Here is a 21,947-nt window from a genome sequence, read left to right on the forward strand (position 1 = left end):
ATTGTATGAAATATAACACTTTCATTTTCAACATATGTAATACCTAATGAGGACTTAAGAACTTTTTCAGATTACTGAAATGGGAGAACTCCATGATTACTTTTCTTCTACATGCCAAACGGGTGCATCTTGAATAGATTACATCAAAAAGTTTATGGGAAAATAACATGAGTTCAAAGACTCTTACTTGACAGATTAGATGGTGGTTCTCCACATGCAATTTCTCTTTATAAACACATATTGGAACTGTTCATCTGAATTTAAAAAATAGATTTTTTTTAAATTAAAAAACAGACATAAGTTTCCTCTCTGAATTTCTTTAAGTTAACAGCTTTGTTGCTCTCTGGCATATAGTTGGTGGGACAAAAAGCACTTGTAGAACTGCTTTATATCACTTCATTGCTTACATCCCAAGTTATGTCAATGGAGTGTTAACGCAAAATGCTACCATGTTCAATGTCTATGCAGGCATCAATAGTGACTAGCATTTCAGTTATTTATTAAATCTAGCTTTACTTTTTACACTAGTTTATTGCCATCTAGACTTCGCAATGACAATACTTTTTTTCTTTTTCTTTTTCTCTTTTTTATAGGCACTTGGCTGCTTGCTGTATAAACTTTGTTTCTTCACACTTCCCTTTGGGGAGAGTCAGGTTGCTATTTGTGACGGAAACTTTACCATTCCAGACAATTCCCGATATACCCATAATGTACATTGTTTGATAAGTAAGTAGCTGGGCGGTACTTAAAATTGTTTTGTGTGAGTTTATTAGACCTTACTACTAGTGACCTTCCCTACCTGCAATATGCACTTATAGTTAATGTCCTTTAAATCAGTGAATTTGAAGGTTTGGTTGAACATAATCTAACCTTGCCCTGACACCACTTTTAGACCTTTTGTTCTAATTTCAGAAGAGTCCTTATCTCCACTGTCTGAGAAATCGAAGTAAATCTATGGTTTTGCTGGGGAGGAAAGGGGGATCATTGCTTTGAGGAAATGTTTTGAAAAGGAAAATTGTCTGCTCTGATGAAGGGGGAAAAAAAGTTTCCTTTTTAGTTCTTCTTCGAGTGCTTGCTCATATCCATTCCATGTAGGGGTGTGTGCTCGCCACCTGCACTAATGCTGGAAGTTTTTCCCCCAGTGGTACCCATAGGGGCTGGCTCTGGTGCCCTCGGGAGTCATGTGCATATGTGCCAGTATAAGGGGCGACCCCTCCCCCTTCAGTTCCTTCTTACCACCAGTGACGGTGCTGGAATGCTCCTCTTGCATTAGCAAGCGGACTTGACCAGTGGTGGTTCTAGTTTTCTTGTATATACCTGTAAATAGTAGTAGTTTTAGTAGTTTCTAGTATTTCTTAGTGGTTAAGTGTGGTATAGATAGTCCCCGGAGGGACTTGGTCTAGGGACAGGGCATACCCTGGTCCCCGGGTTTCAAGCTGTGTGAGCGGTGTAAGAAGCCTATACCAATCAGCGATCCATAAATCCATTAAGTAATATAAAATTATTAAAATTTTTCTATAAAAAGGCATCCCTGTCTGAGATCTTTCACCTTACTCAAGACCTTCCCTGCAGATCTCCTCACTTGTTTACAGCGTCTCTTCTCTTCTCCTTGCTGAAAACTTACATTGAGGACCAAAAAAATAATTTTTTTTTGATAGGACAATTAACTATATCTATAAAACTTTCAGCATTGGTCATGGTGTAAGAACCTAAGTAATACGTAGTGTCTTCAATAAAACTAGTTAACTGTGCCAGTCTTTTTTTAAAAAATCAGTTTTGAGCTACCACCCCTTTGTGAGGAATTGTGAGTTTACTCCTGAGCTAACTTAAAAGGACAGAACCGCAGATAGGCTGGAAAAAACTTACATTCTTCTTCGAGTGCTTGCTCATATCGATTCCAATTAGGTGTGCGTGCACCGCCTGTACGATTGGTGGAAGATTTTTACCCTAGCAACACTTGGTGGGTCGGCTGAGGCGCCCCCTGGTGCCGGATATATGCCCCTGCTGATCCAGCGCCCCCTCAGTTCCTTCTCGCTGCCCATGATGGTCGTTGGAACTGTGGAGTGCGGCTTAGCTGATCTCCAGTTCCCTATCTCTTAGCTCGTTTATACTTGTAGATAGTTTTTTATAGAGTAGTTGTTAGTAGTTTTTGTAGTTGAAGTTCTGCATGGTTTCCCTGGGGACTATTATAAAGGATACTCATGCAATATTTGCAAGGATACTTTTGCAGCAAGGAGCAAGAAATGCATTTCTTTTTTTAAAAGAGTGTTTATGGAACACACTGGTAATACCAAAATTCTGCAGATACCCATAAAACCATGCTGAGATATAGCACAGAATTTCCCCTGCACTTCCTTGCAGTGCTCCTAAATATAGCCCTATATTGCTCTAATCAATTTAGTGAAGAAGCTACCGTGGACAGAAAAACAATTTTAAAATTCTGGGGGAAAATCTTGTTTAAATCATAGACATCAGAAATTTAGAGTAATTATTATTAAAGTACTTGAAATGTACCTATACACACACTTTTTTTTAAAGAATAAAAACAGTGCTGCCTTGTTTGTAGATAAAGCAAGGTGTATTCTAGAAAACATTGTCCATCTAGACCAGTCTTAAATTTGTTGATTTGCTTTCTATCTGGAGAAAGGTAACAAAAATATGAACAGAACTATAATCAGAATTAACTCAGAAACCTTGCTGTGCCCACCAGAGATGAGGAAAAATTTCTCATTTGAAAGTTGCATTTAATTTGTTGCAATCACTTTCAAATCCGATCTATTTAATTCATTTTTCTTATGACGTTCCTTGATTCCTAGACTCAATGTTGCCGTGTCTCAGTTGGTTCCCCAGGTTGTCAGTAAAGCTATTACCCAAAACTGTTTGATAAAGCCTGGGCTGATGCAAATTATACTTTTAAAGTTTCCTGAAATGCCCTTGCTATAAACTTCTTGTTCAGAATCTAAGAAAGATTTTTCTATTTTTAGAATTGTTTCTGTATTTGGCAACTTGTTAAATGCTGAGCTCAGTATGTTGACTTCACTGACAAATTTCTGACCAACGTGTACTTTAGTAGACTAATTTATCCTGTAGTCTTGGTTCCCACAAGACTGCAGGTAATTTTGTCATTTATTTAGCAGGACACTAAAATCCAGGATGAGTCCAAATATGCCTCCAAATCCTTCTGAGCCATAGGCTTCTATCTTCTTAACCTCCTGTTTGTCAAAAGCTTTGTTGTGACGTATCTCTTTCAGAGGATGGCTGCACACAGTTTCTCCTAGCTGCAGTATATTACTTCTATTAGCTGGGGGACTTAATGGAATTGAGGTCCTAATTGCATGCCCCTCCCATCCCCCTACTACTTGCAATGCCTGAAACTGTTCTTTCTGAGGTGCTTCTGATGCCATCATTTCCAGCACTTTTGCGCCAGGCTAGGATCATGCTGGTGGTAACACTGCAACTTTTCCATCCAATCTGACGCTGTTCTTGCCATCTTGTTTAAATGGTATTTCCCCAGCCTTTTTGACTAAGCTCTTTGATTATTGCAAATATGTGAAATGAAGCTAGACCTCATTTTTAGGGTGAAATTTGCTAATGTTTTACTACAGTAGTGTCCAATCTCTTAATCCCAAGGGTCAAATGTATTTCAGAATGATCAGGTGTCTACAATCAATATTTTGGGGCTGAATCTCTGTGCTGTTCTCTCTTTGCATGGTTCAGGATTTACCATGATGTAAGGAAGTCTGCTAGCTCTACACCTGTGCTAGCTCCTGTGGAGAGGGAGGCATAGCTCCTGGAAAGGGGGCATGTGAGCGGTTGGGGTGGACACTTGAGTTGGAATGAACACTTGGGCTGTGCCCAGTTGGCGTATTGTCCCTTGGAGACCACAGCCAGCTGACATAAGTTGAGGCATTTCCCAGGGCAAAGAATTGGGGAGCTGTAACAGGGTGTTGTTTCTCAACTTCTCCTGGTCTGCCTTGCATGGGAGAGGAGAGTGGTATTTTGCTTAGTGTCTCCTTCAGCTCAGGCAGAGCTAGTGAAGCTCTTATACAGCCCTTTCTGGGGCTTCCACAGGGAAGCCGACAGTGGAGCAGCCAGAATTTTTCTCTCCTCGGTGATGTGATGGAGTTAGAACTGCAGCAGGGAAGGGACAGCACAGCTCAGAGCACTCCCACCTCAGAGCTGTTGTAAGGGAAGTAGCATGAGACTGTGCCCCCGCCTCCTCCCTGAAGTGATGGGTCTGTTCTGAACACTTCAGTTTGTAAAATTGAACTTGTTTAGAGAACACGTTTTTCACTTGTAGTCAAATAACATTTTTTCTTAATGTGGTCCCCCTCAAGGCCAACAGCTGGAGCCTAGGTCACAGATGGGACATGACTAGCTTAGTGTCTTATAAATATCATGTATACAAAATCAGGCTTATAAATTTGTCCGGTTATTCTTTGTGATTATCATTTTCAGTGACAAATTGAAGCAAGTTAAAAGTAAAGGATGAAATGTGTGGGATTTCAGGCATGGCTAGATTTACAAAATGAAGTTTAAGAAACCAATTACTGTTTAGCATAAGAGCCATACTTTTAAATATAACTTTCTGATACTTTTAAATATAACTCTTTGGTTTCCAAGCTGCATTTCTTTGTAATGTGTAAAAGGTAAGCTTTTGTGCAGTTATAGATAGGTTTGCTTGCTCATATTTTTTCTTTTAATCAAATAAGTGATTTATTTTAAAATCTCAAAACACTTAAGTATTTCATACTCAAAATACTTTCCTTCTTGCTTTGTGTAGAATACTTTGGAAGATTGAAATTGAACTTTTACTGAAATATTTTTCCTTCATATGTGAACTTTTCCTTGCTTAAAAATGTAGGATGGATGGATGCTTAATTCTCCAGTGCATTAGGTGTTTCCAGATTAATATTTATTATACTACATGCATTGCATTCAAAACTAGTTAGTTACATGCCATTACTCTCTATAGTGAACCTATTTGTGGTAGTTTACTGATTGAATCAGTGGTTCTCAAACTTCATTGCACCATGACCCCCTTCTGACAACAAAATTTACTACATGACCCCCTGAGGGGGGACTGAAGCCTGACCTCTGCTGCCCAGGGCTGAAGTTCTCAGGTGTGGGCTTGGGTCCCGGGCAGTGGGGCTCAGGCTTGGGCCCCAAGCCCCAGTAAGTCTAATGCCAGCCCTGGCAACACCATTAAAATGGGGTCATGACCTACTTTGGGGTCCTGATCCACAGTTTGAGAATCACTGGATTAAATTGAGTGTACTTCAGAATGAATTATTGATTAACATTGTTTTTAATAATGCTGTTTCTGTAACTGACGCATGGATTGGTGCTGGTATAAAATCCACTTTTTTTTAAATTAGTCTGCATCTAATCATTTTAACATTGATATAGAATAATATACTCATGAAATGGCTGGTTATGTGTCAGTTCAGAAAACATAACTTGTGTTCAGAGATGGAACTTGGTTATGTTTTGAGGTGTGTGTGTGTGTGTGTGTGTGTGTGTGTGTGTGGTTTTTTGCCTGGGTCCTTTAATTAAAAAAAAAAAAAAGTTGCCGGTTCCAAATGCAGCAACATTTACACATCAGCCCAGCTGTGACGCCGTTAGTTGGCTCACAGTTTTACATTACTGTGTTTCAGAAAATGCTTTTCAAGAAGGCTGGTACTCCTGAGTTGTTTTCATTCTAATAATGGAGAAGAAGGTTTTGAAGACCTAACTCTGATTTAGCTGGTGGAGAGACTCAGTTTTCCTAAAATACTAATTACTTTTTTTTTAAATTTATTAGTGTAGCGCTTTTGCAGTTTGTTTTATAGCATCCCTAGCAGTCCTTACAAGTCTGCTGTTTAACTGATTCAGTTGAGCTTCAGGACTAGTAATGCAAATTTTCTACTCTTCCCATTCAAGGAAGAGAGTAAAATATATAGTATAAACCGCATACTCTTGGCAATAGACACCATTCTAACTCATTACTTGTCTGAAAGAGGTAAAAACCACTTTTTGAAATGAGTAAATTCTAAATCAATTGGCAAAGTAGTTTAATTCTCATTTACTCTCATTTGTAGTATGTTGTAGGTAAATTTTCTTGAATTGCTATTAGAGAAATTTTAATCAATCCACTTTTACAGGGTACATGCTTGAACCAGATCAAGAACGGAGACCCGATATCTTTCAAGTATCTTATTTTGCCTTTAAACTTGCCAAAAAGGAATGTCCATTGTCCAATATTAATGTAAGTAGTCTTCTATTTTTTCCCATCTTTTGATAGATTTAGTAAGTGTCCTTCAATATTGTCAAAAGGAGTTACTACTTTTAGATCAAATCAAGTGAGAACATGTCTAATGTTAACTTTTTTCTTTATAAAAGTCTGTCCCTGTGCTGGAAGTTCTGGATCTGATAAATTTCAAATAGATTGTGTTGACAGAATTCTTAGCTTGTTAAACTAAAACGAAAAGGAAAACTGCCTTAGAATCTTCTGTATAGCACTAATAAAGAAAGATGGCATGGAAAATAGCTTCTGACACATCCTGATAAACTATATCAAAGTGTAATGGTACTTTCAATGAACTGTACTTTCCACACTTTTTATTTGGCTAGGCCTCAGGAGGTTAGACTAGATGACCATAATGGTCCCTTCTGACCTTAAAGTCTATGTCTGTCTATATAAAATACATTTTAAATTGTTCCTGCTCTGTTGATTTTTCTCACAGTAAGTTCAAATTTCAGAGTTACTACATGAGGTAATGAGGACAAAAGGAACTGATAATTTCGAACAGAGCTTTGATTTAACTTTGTATTATTAAGCATCCTTAGCTATTTCCATCCTTGGCAGGATCTTACCTACCTACAGGGGAAATGGAATAGCCTGAGATGTTCTCCTCAGCCTCCTTCACCGTATTTCTATATTTCTCTAGCATTTGGGGGAAAGATATAAATCTCTTAATTCCCAGACACAAACTACATTTAAGATTGAGTTAAGGTTGAGAGGCCATAACTAGTAATGTTATAAGGATGGAATAATTATTTCAAAACCAGGCATTCTTCTTGAAGAAGTGTCCATATTGGTGCTCTGCTTCAGTTGTGCATATGGCTCTTGAGCCCTTTGATCAGAGGTTTTTCCACTACCTGTGCCTGTTTGACCTGCGTATGTGCCCTATACCACCTCATGCCAGATTTCGAGGCTATATAGGGATGCTTGCATGAACCACCCTTAATTCCTTTTCTACCGCCTTGGCTAGAGAGGGAGCTCTAGTGTGCCTGCCTGGAGTGTGCCTTGGCTATTGTGTATTCTTCTTATAGTTGCTTGATAAGAATGGTTAGTATGGTTAGCTGTTAGTAATAGTACCTGGATGACTGGCTACTCGAGGACCATTCTTATGAAGCTATGCTATCTTCCACCCAGACAGCCCTTGCTCTGTTCCAAACGTTGGGTCTTGAGCTGAAAGTAAGGAAATTCATTTTAACCTTCATAAAGAAGATACAGTTTATAGGGGCTTCATTGACAACCAGGAAACCAATCTCCATATCAATCTGTTGGAGTTCAGGAATGTCTGTCTCCATTTCCTGCCTCTCAGAGGCAAATCAATAGGGTCATGATGAACAGTGTGTCCTGCATGTTCTATATCAACATACTATGGAAATGGTGCATAGCTCATCAGATCTAAATGTTGGTAGTCTACCTCCTGAGCATTCAGAACTCCACAGCCAATGTTTTCAGTGGACATTTGGCACACAGCTATGAATAGGAACTAGACTTTCAAGTCCTCCAAAACATATTCCTAAAATGGGGTCTGCTGAAGGTGGATCTCTTCACCACCTTTGGGAACAAGAAGTGCCCTCTTTTCTGCTCATGAGGGGGCCTGAGCCATCATTTGGGGGTGCGGGGGGGACACCTTTCTTCCTTTCTAAAAGAATAGCGTCAAATTTTATCCAAATGTAGGTTGTGGTTTTTTTTTTTTAATCTTTTATAAAGCGTATGGCGAAAATAAATGTTTCCATGAATTTGTTTGAAAACTCCGAAGGAAACATTTTAAAACAAATATTCTCTGCACTCTGTGCAACTCAAACATAACAGCGTTGTGCTTGTACATGAGAGCCTGAAAGTTAAACTGACTTAGCTGACTTCTATTCAAGATGAGAAAGCAAAAAGCAGTCTATATAATGGTCTATTTTTTTTAAAATTGCAATTAATAATCTCTGTGACGGATTCTCCCTGGGGTTCCACCAGGAACTGGGGTACCACTGAGCCCCCTGACCCACCAGCCTGGGCTCCCTCTCACACTGTATTGCTGTGACAAGCTGCAAAGCCCTCCTGTCTGCACTTTCACCAGCATTCATACAGGCAGGGACACACCCAGCTGCAGTTACGTGCAGGCTCTCTGACTAGCCCCTGCATAGGAAGGCTACAGCCAAGGCAACTTCAGCTCCCCAGGCACGCACCCTCTCTGGCATATATACCCAAAATTATACTGTCTTGAGCTGCACAGGGAACTCTGTGAGCTTACGCTGTAAAGTTTCCCCCCTCCCTCAGTGTGGAGAGGAATATGCAACAGCCTTTGCCCTTTGAGCTATGATTCCCATACACTTCACTCCAACTCACTGGTTAAGATAAAGCAAAAACAATTTATTAATTACAAAAGATAGATTTTAAGTGATTATAAGGGATACCAAATAGATCAAAGCAGATTACCTAGCAAATAAACAAAAAAACAAACTAAGCTTAATATACTAGATAGATTGGATATGAATTCGGAGATTCTTACCGTAAGAGATGATACAAGCAGGCTGCAGATTCTTTAGGGGGCAAGCTGCACTTGCTTTACAGCTTGGAATCCCCAGGTGTTTCATTCACAGGCTAGAAATCCCTGTTAGCCTGGGTCCAGCACTTCCCCCAGTTCAGTCTTTGTTCCTCAGGTGTTTCCAGGAGTCGTCCTGTGTGGGGAGTGAAGAACGGATGTCACTCCCTGCCTTATATAGCTTTTGCATATGGCAGGAACCCTTTGTTTCAAAGCTTGGTTCCCAGACCAGTCTGTGGGAAAATACTGACATCCCAAGATGGAGTCCAGCATCATGTGGTCTGATCACATGTCCTTGTAGAGTCATAGCAGCCATTACTTACAGGCTGTTTGGAGCATTCACAGGAGACTCACCAGGGAGATAAGCTTCTCCTAAAGCCTATTGTTTTTTCCTAATGGCCCATTGCCCTGAATAGGCCCTTCTCCACCCACTATCTAGAAGACTGAAAGCATCTTGTCTAGTGGGTGTTACCTGGTGTAAGTACATTTGAAATACAGATAGTCAATATTCATAACTTCAGATAAAAAGATGATGCATGCATACAAATAGGATAATAATCAGCAAATCATAACATTTCCAATGACACTTCACATGACTAATGTACAAAATGTATCATAATTGTGCCATAAAGCTATCATAACATCACTGTGAAGAATATGTGGTGCAGTCTCACAATCTCTTTTGTAACATAGGTAAGGAAACGTTTTAATACATTTTAATCTGACAGTGTGTGTTTAACCACAATATTGAGCCAAAGTATTCTCTGATGCTTTATTTATAAATTAAGATCTTCTCTTCCCACCCCTAAGGAAGCCACAGTATTCCTCTTCAATTTGTAATAACTTTCAGAATTTTATATTTTAATTCACATGTTTTTTTTCCAAAGAATTCTCCTGTCCCTTCAGCTCTTCCTGAACCCATGACAGCTAGTGAGGCGGCTGCTAGAAAAAGCCAAATAAAAGCCAGGTGAGCAAAATTAATGTAGAACTTTATGGATTCTGATTAGATATCTTATAGCAATTTTATGTACCTGCCGTTTTCTTGTATGTTTGGTTAATATGCTAAAACTCACCTTGGTACTCAGGGCTTGTGTCCATATGAATTTTTTAAAAGGTCAATGTTTTTAGCAATCTGAGATGGTAATTTTAATAAGCGCCAAATAAACGTTTATGGGCAGCTCAGTATTTGAAATCTATCTGGGTTTACCTCACAAACAACCAATTGTCCTGCTTCTAATTGTACAGTGAACCCATTAAGACAATCTGCTGACATTTTCCTCATCAGGTAGGATCTCTGTTTTTGAATGCAAATGCCCTTGTCTTCATTCACTTTTTCTTGATCCAATATTAACATGAATCAAGTATTAAATAAAGATAGTTATTGATTAAAAATGGAAAACATACAAAGTGTAAACAACTTGATAAAACTTTTAGCCAAACTAATTTTTATGCCAACGTCCCTGACTGAGTCTTAAGGGTACTGCAAAGGAAAACATGGGTTTTAGTCTCTTGCTGCTTTATAACAATACACAAAGATTTAAAGATTTTGTTTTTGTATTTTAAAATATCAGGAATTCCAAGTCTTGCCTTCTCTATTTTTTTTGCTGGAGGTGTTCTTAGTGATTCAGTGCACTGGAATGGGAACTTTCTCACCCCCTTAGTTGAAGGGATGGAGATTTAACTCTTCAACAGAGAATGTCTCCCAACAAATTTTAACAAACAAGAAACCAAATTCAGAGTTTCAGTTGGATTAAAAATCCCTTCTGTTCTCAACTGCTCATATTTCACTTCATTGGTATTTGTGATGACGTACGAGACATACATTGTCTTCAACTGAGAAACAAGTTAAAGAAGCCCTGAATGTTTAAAAAAAAAAAAAAAAAAGCAAAAGCCTCTTTTGAAGAGGCAAAATTCATTCACAAAACGTGTACATCATCAAGAAACAAAAAGGTCACAAACTCTGTTGTTCTTCCTGTGTAGGTCACATGCACATAAGTTATTGAAATATATTTTCTAAAAGCATGTATGCATTTTTCACCTGTCTCCCTGCTTCTATGCCCTCATCAGGGACCAGATTTTGAGAATATTTTATTATGAAAAGATGGGGCACATTGATAGGATAACTTTTCAAAAGCTCCTAGTTGACTTGACTTACCCTCCTGTGTGCCTAAGTAGCTTTTGAAATGAGGTTAAGGTTCACTCCTAAGTAAATTTGGCACTTTTGGAAAATTTTACTCATGCTCTGGCAGAATATTGCATTGCTATAAGTGCTATAAAATTCCCTAATTGCGAAATAGAACTAGAAATGACTGAAGCTCTAGAGTCTGTAGATTTTTGACCACCATGAAAAGAGAAGAGCGGATTCTTGCTTTTAAAAAAAATCTTCTATCATCTCCTACTTTTTCTATATCACGGTGTTGAGTTTCTGGAATATTCTGTGAATGATCATCATGGTGCAATCACAGTAATTTGCTCAAACTCTTAAACAGTTGCATTCTATCATTAAGCTATGATCAATATATGTCTCAAGGAAAAACAGAACACTTGCACTTAGGAAGAATGAATATTAATGATGTTCTTGGTCTCCTTGGAAATGTTGTTGCATGGGCCCCCTCTTGTGGTACCTATGGACATTTGAGAGTTTATATGAATGAGTAGGCAGGTCTTTATGCTTGTTCTCCATAAGTAAGATCAGGGGATTTTCAATGTCTTCAATATTTTTAGAAATCAAAACCTAGAAATAATAAAATGTAAAGGTATGCAAAATGGGGCTAAGATATTACTAAACAATTAGAAGGTGGGCTTAAGGGTATCTTGAATAAAGTTGAAGAATAGTCATATACATTGAAATGTCTTCTCTGGAAAATACTTCATTATAGAATAACGGATGCTGTTGGACCAACAGAAACCTCAATTGCACCACGACAAAGACCAAAGGCCAATTCAAGCACTGCCACTTCTAATGTGCTAACTATCCAGAGTTCAGCAACACCAGTAAAAGTATCGGTTCCTGGTGAATTCGGTAACTGTGTGCAAAAAGGTAATTCACTCAAGTTGAAGGACTTGAATATTAATCCCCCCCCCTTCCAAAAAAAAGGGGGTGGGATTGGAGAAGGTTTGTTCTATTTTTCCATTGTTTTTAATGTTGGAAATCCAAAGTCTGTGAAAGTCACTTTGAACCCAGAGGTAGCTGTTATGATCAGTGCTCTGGAGTTCTGAGCCATCTGGGTAGCCCTAATGGCCTTCCTACCTTTTCTTCAAAACTCCACGGTGCACATCCTGACAAATGGCACCTCTCCAACGTAAACAATCAAAAAAGCACACGTTCATCTCTCCTCTGTCTGGATTGGAAGCTATCAAGCTCAGTATGTTGTGTGCCATCCACACCAGATAACTGAGATGGCAGAAACAACCTGGTAGATGTCCTGAGCAGACAGTTGGTTGCCACTCATCAGTGGATTTTTGCATAGATCCATCATAGAGATGAGACTTGGGGACCCTGGTGATAGACTTGTTCGCCACTGATGTGAACACCAAGTGCCAGAACTTTTGTCCCAGAGGGAGCATGAATCTAGGCTTATTGGGCACCTTCCTTCTGCAGTGGTACCAAGGCCTCTTATGTGTCTTTCCAATTCCCTGGATCCCCCAGAATGATTTCCAAGATTGAAAGGGACAAATGAAGAATTACTTGTAGCTCTGTACTGACTGAGGCAGTTCTGGCTTAAAGATTGATTACAAATGTCCATCCAGACTTTGATCCAGCTCCCAGACTGCTTGAAGCTAATCTACAGCCTCACAACCAGATACTCCGCCCAATGCAAAAGTCACTTTAGCCTCCCAAAGACAGCATAGCTGTTAGCTGGTTGAGTACCATGGACAGAAACTGCTCCCTTCAGGTCCAGAAAATCCTAATACAGAGCAGGAAAGCATCTGCCAGAAAAACATATTCATTTAAATGGGAGACGTTCTTGTTGCAAGCAGCCCAGCATGGTCTGGACCTTGTCCAGGCATCTGTAGTGAAGGTCCTCAATTACTTACTGTACTTAAAACAGTCAGGTAGGTCTCAGAGATTAATAAAAGGCCAAGCAGCAATCCAAGCAATCCAAGCTTGCCATCTGCCTGCAGAGTATTGCTTAGTCTTGTCACCCCCGAAGGGATCTCTCTCGCTCTCTCACACACCCACACTGCCCCCCCCCCACACACACACACACACCTCCTACTGCCTAGGACTACCTTGTGGAGCTTGCATTCAAACCTTTCCTTGTAACACCATGGTCATTTTTTTGTTCTGATCCCTGCAGTAAAGGGAACAGAAATTACCTGAAAGTACCCCAGTGTCGAAATCTCCAGTAGGTGTAGCCAGCATATATTTCTCCTTCACCATCCTCTCTACAGACTGTGATGCAGAGGGCATGTTGCAGTGAGTGGCTGGAGTGCAATTATGTGGCACAACTGAAAGCAACCCTCAGATTGCTCTAACTGGTGCAAAGAATCAGGGATATTTAACAATGAGAAGTTGAGAACCAACCACCTCTTTTTCCTGTATCCTGGACTCTCCCGCATAACTGTGTGAGGGAGGGAAACCATTCTTGGCTGCACTCTCCTAGGCACAGGCAAAGGCAGTCAAACTCCTATCCGACTCTCCATAGAGCTCCTGTCCTGTAGATAGGTCAGATTTCCTTTTCCCCCTGCAAAGCAGTAAATGGCCAATAGGGGAACTGGTGAGCAGCTGCAACAGGCGGTGGCTGTGCACCCCCACAGACTGATTCAGGTGCTTAATTTGAAAACTGGCAGGATACTTATGAAAATATATTTTAAATTGGTAATTATTTCTTAACCCAGTTGCTCTCAAGGACCACTGCTTAAAGCTTTGATCACATGTGGCCCCAGGGCACAAGTTTTATACCACTGGCCTAGAATGTTACACAGTGCATGAGCTACCTAACTTCATCTTACTTAGACAACAGTGTATAGTACATTACTTAACTACTTGCCTAATAAAGGCTGTACAGAGAGGAGACTCTGGGCTGGAGAATCTGGCCCTGTGTGTGTGTGCAGTATATTGCAAATGTTTGTGTCAATATTCTCTGAATTGCTGAAGATACAAAAATATTTTCCCTAGCTATTTTTTTAAAATCGTAAGTAGCTATAATGTGTGAGGAGTTAGATTTACCTTGATGCATGAAGACTTCACGTACCTAACTTGCCAGTATGTGGAGTGATCCACAACAAGCAAATACATATTTTTCCTAAATGGATGAGTTATGCATCAAGGTACATTCATTACATTAAGGAGTCAGAAGGATACAAATGGAATACAGGGGACTGTCTATTTCAATTTCAAGTTCCCACTCACTGGAATGTTTTGGGACCTCTGAGCATTCTCAGTAAAAAAGAGCCCTCGAACCAGCTGACAAAGGCCATAGAGTCAAATCATAAGAGCAGAGGGAGTTTCCCACATGACTCAGGTTGGAGGCATGAAATCTTAGAGTGAGAATTCTGCAAGATACCTTCAGAGAAATAAAATTTAGCTTGCAATTCTACTTCTCTAAGGTTTCCATTTCCCAAACTGGTCCAGGAAACTCTTAGGGCAGGTCTATGCTACAAACTTGAATTAGTGAAGACTTCTGGTGAAGACACTGTGAGCTGACTAGAGAGGCAAGAGCTGTGTCGGCAGGAGAAGCCCTCTGGCCGACATAGTGCTGTCTACGTGGGGGGCTAGGGTCCATATAATCTGGATTTTTCACACCCCTGAGTGATTTAGTAATACCGCAGTAACTGTGTACTCAGACTTAGAAAACAGTTTGCAGTAAGAGTGTTAAAATAAAAATGTGACTGTTACTGACAATCCTGCCAATAGACTTCAGAAATACATGAGTTAATAAAATTCTTTAAAAATGTTATAGGAACCATAAGACCAGGAAATGGACAAGAGATCTTGTCTCAAGGGACCAATCAGCACCCTCCACAACAAAATAGAGTACTGCAGCAACTGCAGCAGGGGGACTGGAGATTGCAGCAACTGCACCACTTACATCAGCAGCACCAGCAACAATTACTTCAGGATGCTTACATGCAACAGGTACAGGCTTATTTTACTACAGGAAAATGCCATGTTTAAAAATGATTAAATGTGAGTAAGCCCACTTTTTAAATTCTATATTTCAATTACACATGAAAATTTAAACTTTTCTACTACTATGGGTGGTTCTGCCTCTTTCAGGCAGAGAGCAATGTGGGCTGTTTTATTTCCCCTTCATCCTGCTTCTGTTGCATAACACTCTTTTTATAGTTACATTCTGTGTTAACCAGTTGCTATTTCTTCCGGCTGCTTGAACTTGGATCCTAGCTGGATTTTGACTTAGCACTAGGTGTAAGTGATATGATGTGTGAGACACCCTTGCATTCCAACAAGCTAGGAAAATAGCATGATACTGGCAACGCCTGTCAGCAATAGGTTGTTCTCTAAAGATGCCATCTGTGTAGGATTCTCATTCTGTGGTTTTGCCTTGTCAGTGTAAAATTCCCATAGCTGTTGAGGTTTTTCTGACCCTGGAGGATAGCAGCAAACATTATGATCCCTTTTTTGACCATGGTCAGCAAAGCTGTTCCCTTTTGGTGACTGATTCTGCATTGCTCCAGCTTTTCTGTTGACACTGTGTATCAGTGGTCCCCAATCTTTTTCATCTGGCAGGCGCCAGACGACGAGCCACAGAGGACTGTGGTGGTGGATGAGCATCCGCCGAAATGCCGCCGACAAGCGGCAACGTCAATAGGCATCGCCGCCGAGAAGCAGCGTCATCCAGAGGTGTCGCTGCCTAAAATCGCTGCTTCTTGGTGGCATTTCAGTGGATGCTCGTCTGCCGGCCAGTACACGGGCACACTTAGACGCCCAGGCGGGCGCCGTGGCACCCGCAGGCACCGCATTGGGAACCCCTGCTGTGTATCCTTAAAAGACGTACTTAAACTTGTGTTCTGTTGAGTATGGCTGCCTACGTTTCCTGAGGATCACATCATTTTACTTGTACTGTGTGATGCCTAAAACACACTTGAGGGTGAGTGATACAATAAATAACCATCTGAGAGGGAATCTACAAGAGCAACCAGGTTTGTTCACTTGCAAAATAGACTAACTACTGGCCCAGTTTTTATATCTTGTAGTACCAGAACAACGTGTTTTAAAATGCACCAATTGTTGATACTGCGTTTTACTCTTATTTAACTGTGGCTCTCCTTTATTGAAAAGGCTGCTTATAGATGCGTTTTTTTTTTTTAAACAAGCTGTTTAAAATCATTACTCATTGAGTTGTTTTGGTTAATTTTTTCAGAAATATCTCTTTCTTTCTAAATGTAGTATCAACAAGCAATGCACCAGCAAATGGTCCAACAGCAACTTATGATGCAATCTATGTACCAACAGCAACCGTCCCCATCCCAGTATCCTGCCATGGTATGTTGCCTGTAGATGCTATTATTCTTTATTTGATTGGTTGATATGCTATACAGATTAATTGCAATGTATAGTCTTAATAGGTAACTGAGTTGCAATAGACATCTTAAATATTGGGCAGTGAATCATCTAATTTGTTTCCCAACATTCTACAGCTTTCAGTGCTAACAAAGTAGCGCATGTTGACATGTTTCTCTGTTCATATCTGTTAGCTGATTTTATAAAGAGCACAATTTAAAGAATGTGTAAATTTGTTTTAATACTGGGTTACAATTAATGCACACTGCATGAAACACTGCGGTGTAGTTATTTACTAGCCTGAGAGCTATTTGGTTGATACAAGAATGTAGGCAGATGTTCAACATCTAAAGGTTGGTAGAAAATGAAAGCACTATAAAATCCAATATTTGAAATAAACTTTTCAGGCCAAGCCTTTCAAAAGTAGTTGCTTAAAATTGGGTTCTTAAGTGGCCTGAATAATTCAAGTGCTGAAGCTCCCTTTCAGGCCCCATTGTACTGGTACTTATCACAACTGTACCCACAATTGGCTAACAGTACAAGTAGCTTCTGCAGTTGCATGCAGTCATATTAACTGAACACTCATTTTGAACACAATTATGGAAGTCTGGTCCTTAAAGACAAAAATAGAAAATAAAGCACTACAGTAGTCACCATTTAAAATATTTATAAATTGCTTTTGCAAGTAGATACTGAAGTATAGCATAACATGCATTAATTTTGCTTGCCTTTGCCAGTAAATATTTTAATGGTGACAGTTGTATGCACAAACGTGGCTGAGTTAACATTACTATTAGAACCTTAACTTTCTCAGAGTAATGTTAACTTGGCTACTCAATGCATACTATTATGCAACATCTCATTTTCCGGTTTTTACTTTTTATATTTGTTCATAAGTAAATTTTCTGAGTATGCCATAAAATATAGGATGGGCACCAGAGCAGAGAGAATTTTTCACTTGCTTATGATAAAGCATTTGAAATCAAGTATATGTTACATCGACTGAAGTTTGTTTATATGAAATATTCTTGAATGCAGTTTTTAAAAAATACCTAAAGCCTTGAGTAAACTTTGATATTTTTTGATGTTTAAGTTAAAACCTTTCCTTTATTTACTATTTGATGTATCATGATTTCACTAAAGAGTAAATGTTCTTACATAGTATATGTGCTGCAGTATGTAGGTACAGCATGGTGGAAACTTTAAGCTCAGAATTTTTCTGCTTTAGAGAGAGCTTTTGTACGTGGTTTGGTCTTTTCTTACCAAGATGGAATAATTTCCTATTTTGCGGTATGCAATCCCTCTGGACTTAAAACCATCTTTGTAGTCAGATTTCATTAGATTTATGGTTTAAACTAATTTTAAATGTTTTTATTTTTATTAATAGATATAATATTGTTGGTTTACCCCAGCTTTGCAATGTAGTCGTGGAAAAATAATTAGCCCAATCTAATTAGTACACTCTCTTATCTCTAACATAATCAGATTTTACTCCCCCATAAAAATAGATTTATCTGGTTATGTGGGCAACTATAATTTTTGCAAGGATAATTTACACCAAGATTACTAAAATGAACATTATTCAGCATTTCAACCTTTAATGGATATAGTAAAACATAACTTGTTGACAGCACATACAGTACAGCATTGTAAGCACTCCTCTGTGCTGCCATACAGTGCCCTCAGTATACACCTCTACTCCGATATAACGCGACCCGATAGAACACTAATTCGGATATAACACGGTAAAGCAGCACTCGGGGGGTGGGGCTGCGCACTCCGGCGGATCAAAGCAAATTCGATAGAACGCGGTTTCACCTATAACGCAGTAAGATTTTTTTTGGCTCCCAAGGACAGTGTTCTATCGGGGTAGAGGTGTATTGAATGTATGTAATTTAAAAAGAAAAAATTAGTAGCAATGGAAACATTATATATTTAGTTTGATTTTTTTTCATCCTCCAACTCGTGTGTTTCAATGAGTGATTTATTAAATCAGCAATTTTATTAGTAGTATAAGTGCTCTAATAGTGGTTTCCTGCAGTTTCAGCAGGAATATGTAACTTTGGCTTTGCCATAGCCTGCTGGTTTTTTGGCTTCCCCCTCATATATTAATTTCAGACAAGCTGGGTGAGGTAATATCTTTTATTGGACCAGCTTCTGTTGGTGGAGGGGACAAGCTTTCAAGCTTTACCGAGCTCTTCCTCAGGTGTGGAGAAGGTGAAGAGCACTGGGAAGTTCGAAATCTTGTCCCCTCCACCAACAGAAGTTGGTCCAATAGAAGATACTACCTCACCCACTTCGTGTCTCATATCTTGGGACCAATATAGCTACAATAACAATGGAAACTATGATGAGAGAGTCATATTGCAAGTCCAAATACTCTATAAGAAGCAAAATGAAAGTGGCCTGTTTTTATGGCCAAATGAATTCTGGTTACTTTATAATGGTGAGTATCTTTCTCAGGTGCAACAATACCAGCAAGCTCTCTTACATCAGCGGATCCTTGCACAGCAACATCAACAGCAACCTCAACATCCACCGTCTCCTGAGTATCTTACCTCTCCTCAAGAGTTCTCACCAGCCTTAATTTCCTACTCTGCATCACTTCCTGCTCATGTTGGAGCAGTGATGGATTCTCCTTATACGGCCAATAGGCAAGTACACATATTGTTGAGATAGTAGTGCCGGAGGCCCTAATTGACTCAGTCCCGTTGTGATGGGCACTGTACAAATACTTGGCTGGTCCTTTCTCAAAGAGCTTATGCTTCCTTCACTATTCCAAAATGTATTTAAATGTGTCCTACAATCTGCATTCAACTTGATGCTCTTTATATTGGAGTGGGGTGGGGTACTTCTCTGGTTACTCTGACTTACAAATCAGTTCAGGTTCTGCTACTGACAGAACACACCTTTCAAAGCTGCTTGCTTCTGGACTAACTTCACTTCCTGCCTTGGTTGGTCATGGGTGAAGTTGCTCAGATATTGAACTTGACACCTGCTGCCATTTACCATTCTGCTATCTCTAGGCAGGATTAAAACCTTTTCACATGCTGCTTCAAGGTGTGCGTATGTCGTGATTTGTTATTGCATGTTACTTGTGCACCCCACAACACAAGCTATGTCTTAAATTTCTTTCAGTTTTCAGGCCTCAACTCTAGGTGCACCCAATGTAAACTTTTCTACTTTATTCACTATGCATTGGAAAGAAAAGATAATTTAAAAAATCAGCTTCATTTCTTAAATTTGTTATGATGGAAATATGAATGAGGCTGCAGCTAAAATATTTTCAGATTACTTACAAAGCTGAGATTTTGTTAAATCAGTTTTCTGAACCAAACAGACGTAGATTGAAAGGTAAAGGAGAGAGCTTTTATGGTCAGATGTGGGTGGGGGTTGTGTTAAATTAGGCTGAATTTGGCACCGTATGGGAGCCCTCTCCACAGATGTAAGATCACACTTGAGACTCAGTAGCTGAAGGCAACACTAAGATGACAGGCAAAATTTTCCTCCTGACCAGTAGCAGGAATCCAGAGACCATATCAGATAAAGAGGCATAATCTGCATCTAGGACAGCTATGCTGTTAGAACTCAGAAGTAACCATGGCCTGAGGTTTGATAGGCTTCTGTGAACCAGATGCTTCTCAGAAGCCCCAGGGAGTTCAGCAGGAGATCACTAAGGTGAGGTGGCCCTCCAGATATGTCCCAAATCCCACAGCTCCAAATATCACCAAGGCATTGTCTGATGAGTCAAGATGAAACTGACCACCACCGACAGGATGGGGGTAGAAAACAGACACCAGCGAGAATGTAGGAGACCTTACTAAAGACGTGTTAGTAGTTTATCATCTACAACCAAAGTCCTACGTAGTTCTGTTACCTGTCAGGCAAGTTCACAGTTTCTTAGCCATGCAGGTCCCAGTTAGTGCCCCACCCTCCCCAACCTCAATACCTTTTCCCCCAAGGTGACTGACTCTCCTCCAGCCCCGTCCGGGGCAGTTTTTCCTCTTGACACTCCTTCAGCTTAGTCTTCTTGGTGCTGCTGATGTTGCTCTTCCTCCTCTCTGGAATAAGCTGGGTCTGGCTTGTATAAACCCCAGCCTCCTCCCACTCCAGCAAACTCTGAAAATAGTAGTTAATTGGAGTCGGCTTCTTGGGTCCTTTTTTCTCTCCCATGAAAGTTGTGTCAATGGTAGATACTGGTGAAAGTTAACCATGTTTGAAAGACTTCAGGAGTGGATTTTTCTCATCCTTTTTTTTTTTTTTTTTTTTTTTATATAAAGGCCTTGACTGACTGTTTTGTTTTCATTGTCCCAGTATATTTCACTTCTACCTATAAATAAAAGTTTCAGTTCTTCTTTAAGTTTGTGCCAATGGATGCTCCACTTTAGGATGTGCCTACACTCTCGATTGGAGACTGCAAAGTAGTGTTCAGAGGGCTGCTTCTGCTCAGAGCTGTGCCTCATGCATCAACCGAGAGGATAAAAGGAGGCATGAGCCTTCTGCCCCTCAGCTTCCTCTTCTGAGCTGCAGGAAATGAATGGAGTGTTCTGCTGTCTTCAGGTTTCTGCCATTTTTTTTCATTTTGAGAAATCATTATTTATGTTATCTATTTACTTAATTATCCCCTTTTCTGTTTTTGTTTAGCACATTTGTGCTCCTGGGAGCAACGGAGTGTTTCCCCTTCCTCTCCTTGGACCTTTCATTTATGCCGGAGCACAATCTGTTATACTTTAAGGGTTTAAGCCCTCCCAGACCTGCCACAGGACTTTTTCCCTGCAGTGACAGACACTTGAGTTGCCTGCGGTGTTTGGGGGACTCTTGCATCCCTTCAAAGTGTAAAGTGTGTCTGGGATTCAAAGACAGGTCCAAAAAGACAGGGAAACTAGACTAAAACTCCTGCCTACTGAAACGTACTCTAGTTCCAGAGGGGTCTGCTCCCCCCTCCTCTATGTTGGCCTCAACAGTGCTGGCTGCTTTGGCCACCATTGGCGCTTCGTCTGCAGCTCCAGAAATGACGATTTCAAAGGAAAAAAAGCACACCTCCCTAGCCAGGCGGACGAAGAAAAGAGGTAGGTCACCCCGTATGATCCACTCTCAGGAGACTTCGCATCCCTCAGAGGGTATGGCTGAATCTCTGACTGAGGTTTTTGTACCACATAAGAAGCCCCATATAGACAAGCCCTCTAGCCCCAGAGCACCTACTGCAGTGGCATCACCTGGTCCTTCATGGCACTGCTGTATACACAGGGCTATCATGCATATATCGACACTGGTCTGTTACCACAGTTCGCAGATGGTTGAAGACCCTGCAGCTTCCTCGGTACCGCAACAATCTCCATCTAATCAGTAGGCATTTTCGCCTCTGGTAACAGCCCAAGTCTTTATTATAGGCTATCAGAGGCCTCCAGCTCCTAGATTTGGAGGCCCTTATAATTTCTGATGAGCCGGAGTCTCACTGTTGAGATCTGTCAAAGCTCCCTCCCTGGTACCATTCAGACAGCCACAAGTTGACTCTCCTAAGTCACCAGCCTTTAGAACTGGCTATGTTACCTTGAGGTTCCATTTGTAGCTCAGGAGAGGATTGGTCAGACTTAGAATTTTGGTACAGGAATTCTTCCATGTACTGTACCACTACACTCCTGAGTCCCTTTTAATGAAGAGGATTTTGG

At 40.2% G+C, this 21,947-nt stretch overlaps 1 protein-coding gene across 4 annotated transcripts in view; it reads left to right on the forward strand.

Moving 5' to 3' along the window:
* BMP2K (BMP2 inducible kinase) overlaps positions 1 to 21,947 on the forward strand; it is a 109,350-nt gene that overhangs the window by 53,509 nt on the left and 33,894 nt on the right. For all 4 annotated transcript variants that reach the window (XR_006175918.2, XM_008175613.4, XM_042856378.2 and 1 more), the window contains 7 exons: positions 594 to 726; positions 6,144 to 6,247; positions 9,698 to 9,777; positions 11,690 to 11,850; positions 14,717 to 14,892; positions 16,165 to 16,260; positions 18,742 to 18,932. Coding sequence is in view for 3 of the 4 variants with exons in the window: in XM_008175613.4 (XP_008173835.1) it covers positions 594 to 726; positions 6,144 to 6,247; positions 9,698 to 9,777; positions 11,690 to 11,850; positions 14,717 to 14,892; positions 16,165 to 16,260; positions 18,742 to 18,932 (941 nt within the window). In the remaining variant the exon portion in view is untranslated. The remainder of the gene's footprint in view (positions 1 to 593; positions 727 to 6,143; positions 6,248 to 9,697; positions 9,778 to 11,689; positions 11,851 to 14,716; positions 14,893 to 16,164; positions 16,261 to 18,741; positions 18,933 to 21,947) is intronic.

The sequence above is a fragment of the Chrysemys picta genome, chromosome 5, assembly GCF_011386835.1.
Source record: "Chrysemys picta bellii isolate R12L10 chromosome 5, ASM1138683v2, whole genome shotgun sequence".
NCBI lineage: Eukaryota > Metazoa > Chordata > Testudines > Emydidae > Chrysemys > Chrysemys picta.